General features: G+C 40.8%; 1 protein-coding gene across 1 annotated transcript; it reads right to left on the reverse strand.

Annotated features, from left to right (window-relative positions):
• Positions 1–6,061: 6,061 nt before the first annotated feature.
• Positions 6,062–7,084, reverse strand: LOC130881909 (seminal vesicle secretory protein 3A-like). Its single transcript, XM_057781755.1, has 3 exons — positions 7,012–7,084; positions 6,863–6,865; positions 6,062–6,780 (listed from the first exon to the last, which is right to left on the reverse strand). The coding sequence occupies exons 1-3, from the start codon at positions 7,082–7,084 to the stop codon at positions 6,062–6,064; spliced, it is 795 nt and encodes a 264-aa protein (XP_057637738.1).
• Between the last annotated feature and the right edge of the window lie 11,186 nt (positions 7,085–18,270).

Consider the following 18,270-nt stretch of genomic DNA (forward strand, 5'->3'; position numbering starts at 1 on the left):
AAGAAAATGTGGTACATTTACACAATGGAGTACTACTCAGAAGTAAAAAACAATGATATCTTGAAATTTGCATGCAAATTGATGGAACTAGAAAAAGCCATCCTGAGTGAGATAACCCATACCCAGAAAGAAAAACATGGTATGTACTCACTCATATGTACATATTAAATGTAAAGCAAAGGATAACCAGCCTATAGTTCACAATCCCAGAGTAGCTAGATAAGAAGGAGAACCCTAAGAAAGACATATATGGATCCCCCTGGGAAGGGGAAACAGACAAGATCTTCTGAGAAAATTAGGAGTGTGTGGGGGAGATGGAAGGGTGGAAGGAGAGGGGAGGGGAGAAGGGAAGGGAAGAGGAGAACATGAGGGAACAATATGCTCAGGAAGGGGAGAAGGACAGAGGGGGGGAAGGTATATAAGATTAATACAGATATGTATATCTATCTATATGTATATATACATATCTATATTAAACTTTTGTTATATTAACCTGTATGACCATAAAGAGTATTAAGTAATTCTACAAAAATTTTTACCTACCTTCCTGTACATGATTTCAGGTTTGAGTCTCTATCAGTTTTCTGCAGTAAGCTATGAGCAAGCCTAACAGTGACCTTTGATGTTCCCTTTGTTGTTCCCAGACAGCAGCAAATAAATTTAAGAATATGACACCCACATTCCCAAGAGGTGGGGTGGGTGGTTTTTTGTTGTTCAATGGGTTATGAGTATTTGTCATTGTTTAGGGGGATTGCTTGTTGTTACCAAAAGCTAAACAAAGAAAATTAGATCCAAATTCTTGTTTTGTAAAGAAAAAAAGGGGAACACAGATATAATAAGATAAAAGGACAGATTTTTTTCATCTGCTTTTTAAAAAGTGACTACTAGTTTTAAATGTTTTGCACTGGATTGAACTTTTGTATATTGTATACAAATTTTGCATATTGACACAAATTTGAGATTAACTTTGTTAGTACATACATTTCTAATCTTGTTCAAGGTACTGTACCTATACAACTCATTTAACAATGTAATGCAAATTTCTAGTCCTTGAATATTAATATTACCAACTATTTAGGATAATAGGGAAATGCAGGTTAGTAGTTAATCACTTATTATAATCAAACTTGTAGTCATATTAGGTATGTTTTCAAGGTCAAACAGAAATATATTTTAGATAGATAGGCCATCTTCAAACACTTCAGAGATCTACAGAATATGGCATTTAATGTGTTTTAGTAACATGAGCTCTTTTTTTAATGACAATGAGATATGTCTGCTCCTGGTAGCACCAGTCTACTTTAGAGAAAATGATGTGCATCAATCAAAGAAACTCCACATGGAGTTTACTTTCTTTGTGGCAAAAGTGAGCACTGGGCAAGATTGCCTAAATTGTTGACAGTGTGCTGTCCTAATGGGACAAGCAGGACACAAAAGAAGGTGACCGTCAAATATTGTCAAGACAAAGAGGGACAGTTCTTCAGAATATCCTGCTTCACAAAAAGTCTGTCAGATATCCTAGGCCTGTAGGTCGAAGATGGATGCCCCAACGGTGCAGGGAAGCTTTTAGGTAGTCCAGGCAATTGGCTGTTTCTGTCATTTGTCACATTCTTTTGGAACTTGCTTGTATGCACTTCCTGCTTACTCAGTTCATGATTTTCCTTCTCTGAGGGAGTTGAAGAATCAATAGTTATAGTTTTCCTTTTTTACCAGATACAGAAAGCAAATCGTTATAGTTTTCCTTACCTGATGCAGAGAGCAAGTTAAGATAGGAAGTCAGTTAGGTACAGGACTTTGGACTCACCAAGATAGGCTAGATATGGAGTATTTTCTCTGTCAAGTGAAAATGAAGTAGACATTGTTGATGTGTTTACTGCCTGTATGTACTGTATATAGTTGTACTTACTGTAGTTTTTCTTACATTAGTTAAAGCCTTCTTTTTTATTTTAGACACAAAAAGGGAAATTTAGTGAGTAATATTTGTATTTTAATAAATAAAGCTTGCCTGGAGACCAGAACACAAAACAACCACACTAATCAGCCATACAGGCCAGGCAGTGGTGGTGCACATCTTTAATCCCAGCACTAGAGAGGAGTATAAGGCAGGATGAGACAGGAACTCACTCTCTTTCTGTCAGAAGATTTCATAGAAGTAAGATCTCTCTAATGGCTTGGCTGCTTTACTTTTCTGATCTTCAGGTTGAAGATCAATACCTTTTCTGGGTTTTGGTTTTTATGATTCATGCCACATGTCTCTGTGATTTGGTGGCTGACACAAAGGGATGAGGTGAGAGAGGAAGACTCATGCCTGGCACAATTAACTGTTCTCAAAATCCATGTCTGGCTAGATCATAGGCTCTAGGGAAGAACCTAACATGGTTATTCTGATAAATGGGCATAATAATAAATGGCACCAAATTTCTTTATGTGCATAGGGTATTGCATCTTTCAAATCTCAGCAGAGAAGCTTTTTTTTTTCAATAGGCTTTGATTAATGCAGAGATCCATAAATGATCAACACAAAGGAAATGAGAAATTGTTTAGTGCTCATCTCTAACTGGGACCATTATATCACATTGCCTTCCCTCAAGGCTCAGGGATCATCATGAAAGAAGGGATAGGAACAACGTAAGTGCTAGAGGTGGGTTCAGCACTGAAACAGTGTTTGTCAGACGTGATGATGCTGTTGCCTACTTAAACTCACAGCAGCTGTGACTACATGCATAAGCTCAAACCAGCCCAAATCTCAGCAAAGATGGGGAGGGGGTCATGGTACCCACTGCTGCTTGTATACATGTATGTAAACAACTGATGTCAATTTATTCCTGCTGGGAGAGAGAGAGTAAGTTCTCCTCAGAGATGGAGCCACCACGAGCTAAGCCATGTTCCCATAGATCATCCTACACCTGGCCACAGTGAGTCGACTCAGTAGATTAAAATTAAAAAAAAAAAAACAACACAAAAAGTTGGGAAAGAATGGTGAGGGGATAGAAGATAAATTGGAGGAAATAGAAGGGGCAGTGGATTTAACCAAAATTAGTATATGCATGTGTGAAATTCTGAAACAGTAAAAAAGGAAGAGTAAAAGATGCTGGTAAGGACTGGCTGTGAGGGGAGCTCCTCTGTGATCATATTGGGGTGAATGCAAATAGTCTCAAGGATTCTACTTTTAAAGTCTCTCCTATTTTCAGTGTCCAGAGCTTAGGGATCGCATTTGACAGGGACTCTAATGTAACCTATAACAATCTGTTTTCTGACTTCTACTATGTCTCTCGTAACATGTAAAATGTCATTCTATGGCCAAACCTTTAAAGGCCTGCCTTGTTTCACCTTTGACTACACCTGTAAAATATCACTATTACCTCTACATGTGATGTACTTCCAATTGTAATTTCAAATGGGCAAATTACAAGGAAAGAGAGAATCATAGCCCACAAATTTTCAAACTTCAGAAGAACCAATCTTGTTATGTTCTAAATCTTGGATAATCTTTAATTTTTATGCACACGTGGAGATGGTACTCATAACAAAGAAGTTGCTGCTTTCTGTTTATAACTAAAGGGATTATGTTTCCTAAAATCAAACAATGGTGGCTCTGGCTGCCAGTCATGTGACTCTAGATTTGTGGGGTCGAGGCAGGGGTGTTGATATTTGACCACATTGAGATTCATGCTTTTGTTCTCACGAGCTTCACACATACCCACAAATAAATAAATTAGCTCAATTCCTGTCATATAATCACAGAAGCGGGGCAGCCCTACCTCATTTCAGCCAACAGACAAGAAATGGAGTCCAGAATTATTATCTGTGCTTTCCCATGCACAGATGGTGGACTCAGGCTCGAGACAGAAACAGATTTTGCTGAAGAGCATTGATTCCTGTGACTGAGCTGGGACTCAAAAGCTATCTTTACTCTCCATGAAATCTGCCTTCTCAGGAAGCATCTTAGATACTGGGTAGTTTATCATTTAGCAGCAAAGGTGTCATTTAGAAGACACCATCCCCAACTATGACATTCGGTCCTTCATTCTGTCTGTCCACAGTGACATGGGGACACACTGTATCCTGCTGTAGTTTTAGAACCTTCACGTCAGTGCGTAAGATATTTACTTCTGAAAGGAGGCCGGGCGAGAAGAAAATACACTCAGAATAAGAGTTAGGTTCTGTGGGCTGCAGGACACGAGGGTGCCAGGATACAAGGGAATTCTCAAAGGCCTGTCAAAGTACAGTTTATCTGACAATTCTCAGTAGGTAGCTTCTGAAATCCCACTATTAAATCCTGAGGAGGTTAAGAGTTGTGTTCTATGTGCACACAGGGTGACTGGAGAATGCATCACTATTTTAAATGTTGCATTTCTAGACAGAGATCTGCATATATGCCTGTGTCTGCTATTATCCATAATTGGAATTGTCACTTAGAGGTATGCCTTCCAAACCCATAATCTTGAAGGAACCAAGGGTTGTAAAGAGGCAAGAGCAAAGGATGTGCCAACAGGAGTCTCAATGGTACAAACACCTGCTCATTAAAGCCGATGACCTAAGTTCAATCACTGGACCCCACAGAAGAGAAAAAGAAATCAGTTCCCCAAAGTTATCTTCTAAACTTCGTAAGCATACCTGGCAGGCAAGAACATCCACTCATACACACACACACACACACACACACACACACGTAATCATAGCATATAAACATATTAAAAGCAACTGATGCCGAAATAATGTCTTTATTGGGAAACACGTGTTTGCTATTATCTGTAATGTTACAAGAATGTTCTGATACTTTGATTTGGAACTGTCATCTGAAAGGATGCTATCCAAGCCCCCAAACTAGTAGGAAATGGAGATTTCAATACTCGAAAGCAAATGAAGTCAGATAGGATGTCTTTAGTAGTGAGCATTGGTGTGAGCATGCGCCCAGGTTAGAAAGCCTCAGGAGCAGCAGTGTGAGTAGATCAAGAGCATCTAGGATGGCAGGGGAGTCGGCATCGTGAAGACATCACGGTCCACAGAGGTCAGGCGACTCCTATGGAGAGAGGACATAGATGGGCATGCACAAGAGTGAAAACTAGCAGACAAGAAGTGAGTGTGACCAGGTCCCTTGTCTGCTTGGACCAAATTATGGCCATTTGGAGCTCTAGCCATGACTGGTCACTGGGCCCACAGCGTCTGTTACTTTCCTTCCCTTCACACGAAGTGCCCCTTGATGCAAACATGTAGGTGAGATCCTTTTCCTTCCCGGGCTGCAGATTTCTCTCCTGATGCTGATTCCTCACCACCCTAGGCCTCCCTTTCCACAGTTCCTGCATCACAAACAGGGATGGTTCTTAGGACTCCTTGGCCTCCTTTATTCACAAAGATGAAGCAAAACCCCATGGATCAGGGTCTCTACAGGATAAGGGAACCCTATATGGGATGGAAGAACACTAATTGGTGTGTGAAACAAAAACACTAATGCTTTGTAACAACGTAGCAAGAAAATGAGCCATATCCATGGAAAGCATAAGAAGTTACAAAAATACATCTTAAATTTACACGATCTTCTAAGCGCTGTGTGTTCAGAGCATGTGTGCAAAATAAATGTAGAAAAGACTCACTAAGGGGCTGGAGAGATGGCTCAGCGGTTAAGAGCACTGACTGCTCTTCCAGAGGGCCGGGGTTCAGTTCCCAGCACCCACATGGCAGCTCACAACTGTCTGAAGATCCAGTTCCAGGGGATCTGACACCTTCACACCAGCGCACATAAAATAAAAAAACAATAAGAAATATTTAAAAAAGAAAGAAAGAAAGAAAGAAAAGACTCACTAAGAAGAGGAATTTGAGACACACTGAGAGCTCAGGTAGCTTGCTCTGCCTCTTCCGGGTGCTTGCTTCACAGAGAATGGAGCTCAGCTCCATACACTCTGCTGTCAACACATCCATTGCTGTAGGCCTCACTACCAATCTCACGCTGGGTCCAGGCAGTCCGCCGTGTTCCACCTACCAACACTGGGGTAGATAGCTCTCCCGCCTGCTCAGACACTTACCTTTAAATGTGTCCTGGCCTTGAACAATAAGGAATGTGTTATTCTGTGAAGGCATCTTGATATAGGATTAACTCTCCGTTTGGACAGTAGCACGTCTGTTGAGCTTGGTGGAAAGGCTTTGTGTGATGAATTCCACCCTGCAGTTGCCCTTGAAACTGCACAAAATACCCATCATAGCCTTGGAATTGTCTGAAATACGGAAGGAACTCTGTTGTTCTCCTGGCCCAGCCAAGCTTGCTTTTGAGCCTGTGAACCATTTTATGCTGCTGACGCACTTGGGCCTGGTCTTCATCCAGGGCATGTGCTTTGCCCTTGGTTTGCTGAGGAAAGGCTTCCTGGAGAGTTTGTGATGCCCTGGATGATTTCAGGGGGGCTCTGTGGGATTTCAGCTTGATTTGTGATTTCACCTGGCCTAGGGTCTTTAGCTGGCCTGTTTGCGACTTCACCTGGGCTCCGTGGGATTTTACTTGTGTTTGGGATTTTATTTGTGAATGGGACTGAAGTCGGGATTTTTGTTGGCTAATCTCGTCTTCTTCATCACAAACTATGTCTTCGCTTACACCTGTCTGTTCCTGTGAGCTCTGAGTCTCTCCCAGGTCAGCATCAGCATCCTGGCCATACGCATGGTATTTAGTTTGCTCAAAACTGCTTTCTTCAGCTCCATCCTCCTGTGCTCTTCTGGACCCATACTGAAAATGGTCTTTCTGGAAATATACAACTGGGGACGTTTTTACTAGAAAGTGTCCTTTTGTCTCACCTGGCAATTGACAAAAAGAATGTTTGAGTTACACTGTCTGTACAGCCCACTGTAGTCTTATCCCAGGGGTTTCCCCATCAACCCGCTGAGTTACCCACAAGGCAAGTGGATTTGGGTGGAGAAGAGTCAGCATCCATCAAGATCACCCTGTGGAGGGTTCTTCTCCCTGCCAGAGCATCCTTGTGGACATTCTCCCTGGTGCCTTCCTGCCAGGCGGCTCCCTGCACTCACCATAGATTCCTATCCCAGCTGCTTGCTTCTCCAGAAGGAGGAGCAGAGAAAGGCTGAAGAAGACGGACTTCATCTCACCAGGAGGGGCCTTCACTGAGAGCTCAGTTGATCATTGCTTTATATGTTGCTTGATGGGTGCATAGATGTGGCTGGAGTCACAAAAGGCCATACCCGTTCCCACTTATCTGGCATGCGGCCTCTGCCCTCTTCTCAGTAGGAGATATTGTCAATATTCCTAGAGACCACAGACACATGATGTCGGAGTCTTTGTCTAACCCCACATGTCCCAGAAAATCTTTATCGCCACTTCAAGATCATCACATGATGTTTCCAGAAGCAATTCCAGGCAGAGATCACAAGAGTGACCTGGGCCTGTCCAAGCTTTTGTAGTTCGAGTGTGGGGCCTTGCCCACAGTGCACTTAGTGTCATGCCGCACCACAAACATGAAAAGCATTTTTGCTTCTTTCTGGATGACATGGACACGGATTTGTTTTTGGGTTTTTTTTTTTCTCAAAAGATCTATTCATAGATGTAAAAACAAAAAATCAGGAAAGAAGGCAAATGTAAGGATTCCAAAGAAAATTCAGTAATAACTGAGAAACAGCTACATAAAAGTAACTCTAAAATGCCTAACCTTACTACTGACTTGTATGGAAACCCTCCAGTGCTTCTTTTTCTTAGTAGTTCTGATGAGAGCCCATGAGGACAGTATGGCGGGCCATCACCTGCAGGGTGGGAGCAGCAGAGACAAGTGCAGAAGTGCTCTGTGCTCTGTGTGTCCATGGAGCAAGCACTGGGGCTGCACATCAAGAGGGAAGGTGCATAGGGCTTTTCAAGTATGGGAGAAATTTACTGTGTTTGGCTAGAGACAGGAAGGACTGTGTTTGGTTGAAACAAGGAGAAAGGACCCTGGTTTCTTCATTTCAGTATTTTCATGAAATCACCTAAAATCACAGTACCCTCTTCAATGAGGGAAAAGCCTTTTGCAAATGAAAACAACTTCAGTCATCAGCTATATGATTAATATTAGAAATCTAAGTCTATATTAAGACTGGATACCAAGAGAACCTATCCACGTACTATAAAAGGGCAGTTCCCTACAACTGCGAGAAGACCCCAATGGTCCGGAAGGCTGGCCTTTAGTTTCCCGTGCAGATGCGGTGTGGGAAGAGCACAGTGGAATTAACCATCTCTGCAGAGAGCCTGCATGTTCTCACGCAGTCCGGCAGGGCATCTAAGACAAGGCTTGTGAAAAAGTCCTTTCAGTCTCTCTATCCCCAAATGTAGTTCACCTAGAAGGATGCTGTGTGGAGGGTTAAGGTGAAGTTCACTTGTGTTTTCATGGGAGGAACCGACATAAAGGTACTCAGTCACCAAACAGAACACGAGGAATTCTGGCTTTTATCTAGGAGCTCTGAGCACCTCCTAATCTGACCTCTTTGTTCCAAACTGAAGATAACTGAGTCCTCAGTAGAGATGCCAGTCAAAAGATTTGCAATTACCAAGAAGTCAAATCACTTCCCTTTCTTGCTGACTTCTCCACTACTCCATGCTCTTCCCTTGAGAAAATACCAGAAGGAAGTCTTCTATGGAGAGCTGATTTGCAGAAGAATGATTGTAGAAAATGGATCTCTTTATCAGGTCAATAATCAGTGCCCACGTTTAACCCACTGTGCAAAATACGACTGTCTACCATCCTCAGTGTCAGCGGAGACTTCCTTACTCTGTTCACTTCTGACTTCCTGACATACTCCGGAGTCACCCGGGCTCGGACATTTGCGGTCCCCCAGCGGAAGTCTTCTAGAGCGACTTGGAACCTGACAAAAACCACAGGAGGGAAAGTCACTGGGACCTGCCATGGCTTTAGTGCTCCAAGAAGTCAAGGTTATAATGCAAAGGCAGCTCCAATGTTAAGAACTGACTCTCAAAGTAGCCAAGTCCTCAACTTGCAGGGAATAAGAGTTGGAACAACGGAAATGACCATGGAGTCCAGATATGACTCGCAATCCCTCCACACATGCATTTGGAGCTACTCCCTTAGTAGTCTATCCAGTCAAAACATCCATCCCAAAACATATATAGATATGGTCAACACTGAATGGATTCAGCATATTCTATTACACACACACACACTCACCAATTATAATTAAAGAAGATGCCATGATGAGGGAGACATAGGAGAAGCGGGGGGAATGATAGAAATGCTGTCACTATAATACTCACATATGGAGCTTACAATGAAGGCACAGATTCGGATGACTGTGGGATGGATAGTGAATCTGGGAGAAGCTGGTGAAGTGGGTGAATAGGATCAAAGTACAATGTGTGAAATTCCCCAAAAAAATAATTTAAAAAAAATGTATAAAAGCTCCATTCTCAGACAAAGAGAAATGTGACAACTCAATGCAATGAGGCATTTTGGATGAGATCCTGAAACCAAGAGCATTAGATAAGAACTGAGTCATTATAGAGAGAGTAATGACTTTAGTTAGTTTTATTGTCGCAATATTGGCTATTAGCTGCGGCAGCTGCAGCGTTGGGAAGGCCTGGGAGGACATTTGCCTGAGCCTGTTGAACTCCAGCAATAATAGGAGGAAAAATATGCCCCACATTCATATTTTTAAAAATTTTCCATTGGCGTATTCTCATTGCATATGGTACTGGGTTATACAATGTCATTTTTATATAATTATATCATATACTTTTAGTATCTTCACCCATAACTCCCTGCCCTCACTAATCTTATATCTTTCTTTCATACCTGGATTCACTAGGAAAAATACACTAGGATTCTAATATCCTGTCTGAGGTTCCATAGTTATCTTTCAGAAAAACAAGCAAACAGAAGAAGAGAACAACCAATAACCAGCCTAGAGGACACTTGAGTTACATCATATTCCATGTACAGAGTGAGACAGGGAGACGGTCTTCCACTCAGTGATGGGTGTTACCCCACTGAGGGGTGATCATGTGCCCTTGTTAAGAAATAAGGTCAAGTACCCATTGTTCATCAGCCTTGACATTTTTCCTGATCACACAGCCTCACATTTAATGCAGAACAAATCATATCAGAAACTATCTTCTCACATCTCGGACATGGTAACTGAGTTCCAAAGAGGAGGCTTCCGGGTTATGTGATTCAGAGTGCCCTGTGACGGCGAGTGGCTTTGAACTAGGGTGGAGAGCTAACTTCTGAGAAAGGTCATACTTGGTAAATTTAGTTTATCTGAGTTCAGAGAAATGGCTGGTAGCAAGGAGGAACACACTTTAAAGTGAAGGAGCAAGACAAAGGAAAGCATCAAAGGAAAGGCCAAGTAAAGGGAGGCAGATGCCATGCAGTCCACTTTCTTGTCCTTCAATCTGAAACTTCACACACTGCTTGTGGGAATGCGAGTTCATCCAACCACTCTGGAAAACAGTATGGAAGTTTCTAAAAACAAACAAACAACACACACCCACCCCCAAACTAACAACAGGACAAATCTATGATCCTGCTATATCACTCCTGGTCACATGGCAAAAGCAACATACTATGTACACACCTACACACCGATGGCTCTCTAATGTGCATAATGGATGAGTTAGGGAACCAGCCTACGTGGCCATTATTTAATTAGTCTATGAGACTGTATCATGCATTCACAATAAATTCCCTTTTATTTTAACTTGTGGCATTTTTCTTATTTTTATTACTTTGAGAATTTCATTCAATGTACTTTGATCATCTTTTTCTCCTCCCCTAACTTCATCAAAATTAAAGTCCTTCTCTAGCCATCTTGTTATTTTCTTATTTCTTGGGTTTTTTTTTTAATCAAGTGCAATTTGTGTTACCATTATACCCCTAGATTTTGGCCTTCCACGTGGAGCACAAACATCCTATTAGGGAGCACAACCTTAGATAAAGCTGACTACACCCTCTCCCAGCCATCAGCTGCCAACAGCTCTGCAGCAACAAGTGGGGCTTTATGCCTACCGTCCCTTTCCACGCTGGATTCTGCAGGCTTGATCTTGTCCAGACCTTGTGCACGCTGCCGCAAGTGCTGATTCTGTGTGTACAGCGGTTCTACCAGATCCAGAAAACAGTTTCCTTGCAGTCAGCCATTGCCTCTGGTTCTTAGCATTGACCCAGGCTCTACAGGGTCCCTGGGCCTTTGGCAGAGAGGGTGTGATAGAAAGGTCCCATCTAGGGCTAAACATTATGCCATCTCTTCTTCTCTATGACTCGACAGTTGTACGTCTCCACGTAAATCATCATCTACTGGGGGGCGGCTTCTCTGCTAAGGCTGGAAAGATGTGTTAATCTATAAGTAAATGAAAAGTCATTAGGAGTCAGTTTAATACTCTGTCTGTTTAGCAGAATAAAGTAGTAGATTGTCCCACACAACTTATGGTATGGCTAGCCACAGTATCTTGGGCCCAGTTACAGTGCTGAGTATGTTTTTTCAACTTGTGGAGAGGTCCTTAAAATCAGTCAGATGGTTGATTACTGCCTTGTCATTGTATCAGTGGGGATGTCTTGCCAGGCTGCCCATCATTATAGCTCATAGGGAATACAGTTAGGTGAGATTGATGATTACTCTCTCTTCTGGAAGTGTGCATAGCACCTTCCAGCATATGAAATCTAGCCAGTAGGAACAAAGCTTTCAGGCCAACAATGGTTTGCATTCCCCATGTTCTATGATTCAACTATATGGTATCTTCAGCAATAGGGTCTTATGTCTAGTTTTGGAGATAACTGAGAACATTGGCACTTGCCTGTAATGTTTGGGAAGCTAGGGGGCCTCAGTGACTGACAACTGCTATAGAAGTAAACATTTCTAACACTGGGCTTTTGATTTGTTACTCTGTGGTGTCTAGTAGGGACATCATTGCTCTATTATAGGGTAACTCCATTTAAACTCTTTATATATGTGTATGTGTGTATTTTAGGAAGCTTCTATAGTAGTAGGTTTCCATATGACTTTTTGAGAGGTCTTTTGTGTTAGTGACCCATCTGTGCTATTCCCCCCATACTTTGCCCTTCCATCCACACACATTTAGACTCTCTCTCCTGCTTGCTTCTTCTTTAATGTTTCCACCTCTTAGTTCTACCTCCCTCCCTTTGAAATCCCCTCCATTGTGCCTTAATAATTTCCTAGCCTCTGCTGCTATTCCAAATGGGACACAGGTATCTCAAGATTCAAAGCTAACTTTTGAAAATAAGAAAAAACATGTGAAATTTGTTTTTCTGGGCCTGTTCTTATTAGTGTTTAGTTTTTTAGTTCTTTGTCTGTGGTAGGCACTGACCTTATGTCAGATGTATATCTGGTATGCTTTTCCCTATTCTGTTGGTTGCATCTTCAGCAAAGTCATGGTGTCATTTACTGTAAAGAAGCTTTATAGCTTCATGAAGTCCCATTTATTAATTGCAATCCATTTATTAATAATTCATTGTTACAATTGATAATTATAATTATTAATAATTTCCATATGTTAATGCCTGCACTGCTGAAATCTTAAACAGAAAGTCCTTTCCTGTGCCTTTAAATTAAAAAATATCTCCTACTTTCTCCTTTATCAGATTCTGAGCTCCAGTTCTTTTTTTTATCATTCATTTTACATACCAACCACAGTTCCTCCTCCCTCCCTTCCTCCTACTCCCCACCTCAACTCCCACACTCCCATAAACTCCCCAGAAAGGGTAAGGCCTCCCATAGGAGTCAACAAAGCCTGGCACATCAAGTTGAGGCAGGACCAAGTCTCTCACCCTGCATCAAGGTTGAGCAAGGCATCCCACCATAAGGAATGAGCTCCAAAGAGCCAGCTCATACACCAGGGGTAGAACCTGGTCCCACTGTCAGGGGTCCCACAACTGTCACCCACATGCAGAGGGCCTCATTCAGTCCCATGCAGGCTCCCCAGTTGTTGGTCCAGAATCTGTGATGTCCCAGGAACTCGGTTCAGTTGTCTCTGTGGGTTTCCCCTTCATATCTTGACCCCCGTTGCTCATATATCCCTCCTCCCTCTCTTTGACTGGACTCCCAGAGCTCAGGCCAGTGGCTGGCCAGGGTACCAGCTCTTGTGTTGAGGTTTTTTTATTTGGAGTTAAATTTTTTTGTAAGGTGAGAGGCAAAGCTCTCTTTTCCTTCTTATGCATTTAGACATCCAGTCCCACCAGCACCATTTGTTGAAGATGCCATCTTTTCTCAAACGTGTATTTTAGTCTCTGTAAAGTATCAGATGGCTGTAGAAGCATGGTCTTAGATGTTGGTCCTCAACCCTTTATTCTATTGATAACTATGTCTGTTTCTCTGCCAGCACAATGCTGTTTTTATTACTATAGCTCCATACTAGAGCTTGAAGTCTGGGATGGCAATTCCTTCAGTACTTGTTCAGGATTATCTTGACTGCCCTAGGTCTTCTGTGCTTCCTTGTGAAATTTAACATTATTTCTTAAATTTATGTAAAAAAAAATTTGTTGAAATTTGGATGGGGATTGCATTGAATCTGTAGGTTGCTTTTTGGTAAGATGGCCATTTTCATTATATTATTCCCACCAAACCATGAGCACAAGAGATGTTTTCATCTTCTCATGTCTTCTTTAATTTATCAGTGTTTTATAGTTTTCATTGTACAAGTCTTTCACTTCCTTGGTTAGTTCATTTCACAATATTCTTAAAAAGATTTAAAGTGCCTGTATACCAGAAGAGAGCACCAGATCTCACTGTAGATGGCTGTGAGCCACCATGCGGTTGCTGGGAATTGAACTCAGGACCTCTGGAAGAGCAGCCAGTGCTCTTAACCTCTGAGCCATCTCTCCAGCTCTATTTTACCATATTTTTGAGGCTACTCTAAATGGCATAATTTTCCTAATTTCTTTCCTGATCATTTGTATATCAGAAAGCTACTGATTTTGTGTATTAATTTTGTATCCTTCTACTTTGATAAATGTGCTCATGAGCTGTGGGAGTTTTGAGGAATCTTTAGAGTCTTTTACATGCAGAATCAAATAATCTGCAAATAAAAATACTCTGACTTCTTCCTTTCTCATTTACATCAATTCCATTGCCCTTTCTTGTCTTATTGCTCTAACTAGACCATCAAGTACTGTATTGAACAGGAATGGACAGACTTGGCATCCATGTCCTATTCCTAATTTGAGTGAAAATGCTTTGAGTTTTTCTCTGTTTAGGAAGATACCGGCTGTAGGCTTACTGTATACTTTCATGTTTTGTTGATATTCCTGGGAGGCCTGCCCTCTTCTGAAGTGAAACAGAGGAGGAGTGGATCTGGGTAAGAGGGGAGGTGGTTCAGGGGAAGGACTAGGAGGAGATTAGGGAGGGAAAACTGTGATCAGAATGTAATATATGAGAGAAGAATAAATGAAAAACATTAAAAATATCTCCTCATTTTTCATTTTTTGGAAATTGAAAAATATTAGTATTGACTCTTCTTTGAAGGTCTGGTAGAATTCTGTGCTGAATCCATCTGGTCCTGGGTTGTTCTGAGTTGCAAAATTTTTAATCACTACTATCTCATGGGATGTTGTGGATCATTTAAAATTATTTATTTCATGTCGATTTGTCTTTTGTAGGATGGATATATATATATATATATATATATATATATATATATCCCTAGATATTAATATGTTCCCTTCAGACTTTCAAATATGGTAAAATATAGATTTTTTTCATTTTTTCCTTTTATTAAAAATATATTCTTTGCTCATTCAAATATCATGACCTGTCTGTTGGTAAGATGAGGTATTGAAATCACCTAGCATCACTGTGTTTGGCCTATCTGTGAGTTTCAGAGCTAATGTCCATTTTCTGAAATTGTGTACATGTGTTTGGTAAGTATATGTTTAGAACTGCAATGTTCTGTTGATGACTTTTTTCTTTAAGGAGTTGAAAGTGTCCTTCTTTATCTTTTCTGATTAGTTTTAATTTGAAGTCTATTTTGTCAGCTATTAGAATAGCTATGCTGCTTGTTTCTCAGTTACATTTGTTTGGAATATATATTTCCTACTTTAACCCTAAAAAGGTATCTGTCTTTGATGGTGAGGTATATTTCTTGGTGTCAACAAAAAGACAGATCTTGTTTTCTAATTCAGTCTGCTGGTCTTTGTCTTATTTGAGGAATGGAGACTGTCTGAGTTAGGCTTACTGTTGCTGTGAAGAGATAACATGACCTTGGCAACTCTTATAAAGGAAAACATTTAATTGAGGTGGTAGCTTACAGTTTCCATTATTATCATGGCAGGGAGCATGGCAGCATGCAGACAGACATGGTACTGGCTACATCTTGATCAGAAGGCAACAGGAAGAGGACTGTTAACACTGGGCGGTAACTTGATCATATGAGAATTCAAAATCTGCCTCCACCATGGCACACTTCCTCCAATAAGACCATACCTACTGTCACAAAGCCCATGCCTCCTAATAGTGTCATTCTCTTTGGAGGTCATTTGCTTTCAAACCATCACGGAGATAATTAATAGTCTTGAGTTATTATTGAAAGACATGTATCAGTTCCTATCATTTTGTTGATCCTATGGTCTTTTTTAGCCTCTTTTGGATAAATGTTCTACAGTTGTTTATTTGCTCCCTGTACCTTCATGTTGTGTTCAGTTTTCTCTTCAGACCAGAGAATTCCTTCCAGTATCTTCTTGAAGATCTGGCTTAGTGATCATAAATTCCTTTACCCTGTTTTTATTATAGAATATTTTTATTTCTCTTTCAACTTTAATAGATAGTTTTGCTGAGTGTAGTAGTCTGGTTGACAGTTTTGATCTTTCAGGACTTGGAATGTATCTTTCTTGACCCTTCTAGCTCTAAAGATTCCTGTTGAATAATCATGTTTTTCTAGTTAGCCTGTCTTTTGTGACTTGACATTTATGTTAGTTTTAAAACCCTTCATTCTCTGTTTTTAATGTTTTAAATATATCGTGAAAACTTTTTCCAGGTCTTTCCTATTTGGTGTTCAGTAAGCCTTTTGTGCAAAAATTGGCATCTCTTTAGTAAAAGTATCTTTTTCTATGTCTTTACTGAATGTATTCTCTATGCTTTGCTATGTTATTTTTCATACTTCCTCTATGTTCACAATTCAGAGGTTACATATTTTCTCAGTGCCTCAAAAACTCTCCCATGGTTCCATTTATGTATTCCTTTTTTAAAAAAATTCTCATTATTCTTTACTAAATGATCCAATGCATTTATTTTGTTTTCCATCCTTCACATCCTGCCTCCAACATGATCCATTCTGTTGGTGTGGCTTTTCATTGAAGTTTTTAGCTGCCTCACTGAATTTTTCAGTTGGATTTCTTGAGTTCATTCTTTTTTGTGTCTTTACACCTCTATATTATTTGTCAGGTACAATATATTCAAAGTTAATTTGAAGGAATTATAAGCACAAATTTATATAATGTAGATGAGGACAGAGAGAGCCATATACTGTACTGCCCAAAGTTTGATCACAGTATGGATACTTTCTACCATGAAAGAATTGTCTTCTCCAGTTCTGATTGAATTTCTTTCAGAAATGCAGGAAACTGTGTGTAATGATCACAAGTGTTGATAGAGATTGGCTGGGGTTGGAGGTAAAGAAGAAAGTCTCTGATATGATGTGCTTTTATAGAATTCCAAGAAATAATGACAATACCACCTGCATAGCAGAGAGGAAGATAAGTAGGGCAGGGTTGTGCCTTATATAACTCCAGGTACACCCACTTTGGAAACATATAAAGTAGGAACAGCTCAACCTTCAGTCAAGGTCTCTTCTGACAAGATGAAGACTGCCAGCTTCTTCCTTCTCGCATTGCTTCTCTTCCTGGTGACAGAAGCCACTGGGAAGAAAACCAAACGTAAGTGGGAAGGGTTGACCTTGGGAAAAAGCAACAAAGACAATGTTCTTTAAAAGGGACCCCTAAGATCTGAAGAATGCTGTTTTCCAAAGACTCTCAATTCCGATGAGGAGCTAGTTTTGCATAGCTTTTTCTATAGCTCTTGCATGAATATCAGTGAATTGATGTCCAAAAAGTTGGTGGCAGGGATTGCAAGGGAACATTGGAGACCATGTAACTCAAAGATTCTTATTGCCGATTATTAGGGAAGGAACAAGGACAGTTGCAAATGTTGTGATATTCTATTTGTATTTTAATAAATAAAACTTTCCTGAAGTTCAGAAAAGCACAACAACCAGTCACTGGCTTTTACTTCTACCTCAGTCTGAAATGGCAATCCTGCCTCTAGGAATCTCACGTAAAACTATGAGTGAGAGTTGTCCCTTCCTGTTTTATCATCCTCTCTAGTTAAAGGCGTGTACCACTGCTACCCAGTTTCTACGGAAAACTAGTGTGGCTACTGGGATTAAGGGTGTGTGTCACCACTGCTTGGTCTGTAAGACTGACCAGTGGGGCTGTTTTACTCTTTGATCTTCAAGGCAAGTTTCTTTATTAAAACACATATGAATTATAACTACAGTTGCCAAATAGATCAAGCCTAGTTCTAACTAGACAAAAGATCGAGGAGTTTTAGACAACACAAAAGACAAGTTGTACCACAAGAGAGAGCCAATCAGAGCAATCAGATTTACTAATAATAGCAAAACCACAGGTTGTTTACAGTGTCTTACTTCACAACAAACCCAGAAAGACAGATACAGATAGAAAGATACAGGTAGAGAATAAACCTGTTTGTTTTTTTTTTTTTTTTTCTTCTCAGAAAAATTCTCACAGTCTGAAGAAATGGCCAGTGAGAGCTATGCAACAGGCTCGGGGGAGAAGAGGTCTGCATCAGGTTCTCCTACATCATACTCCCTTGACAAGGCGGATATCTCTTTCAGTGACCACAGAGCCTCCTCCAGTGAGGAAAGCTATGAGGAATCAAGTCATAAAAAAAGTAAAGTTAGCTCTGGGGATCACAGTGGTTCTAATGCAGAAGGTGAGAGTTCATTTGTAAAGAGAAAGAAGAGCCAGTTTTCTCAAGACCTGTCTTAAATAATACATTCACTGACCAGCAGAGGGCCTGGACCAATATGATGGTGAGTATTTTCCCTAGTGAGGGAGATACCTATGCAGTGTTTAGAAGTTATGCATGGACACTCCCTGGGTCATTCTATGGGACTGGTCCCCACTGTGCACACCAGTGAAGCTGTGGTGTGTGACCTTCAGGAAGGTGAGAAAAGCACCTGGCAGAACAGAGCTTAAAGGCACCCAGGCTGTGACTGTATCCTGAATCCCTGCCCTTAGTGTGTACTGTCAATGGTTTTCTCTTGTA

Source organism: Chionomys nivalis, chromosome 9 (genome assembly GCF_950005125.1).
Source record: "Chionomys nivalis chromosome 9, mChiNiv1.1, whole genome shotgun sequence".
Lineage (NCBI taxonomy): Eukaryota > Metazoa > Chordata > Mammalia > Rodentia > Cricetidae > Chionomys > Chionomys nivalis.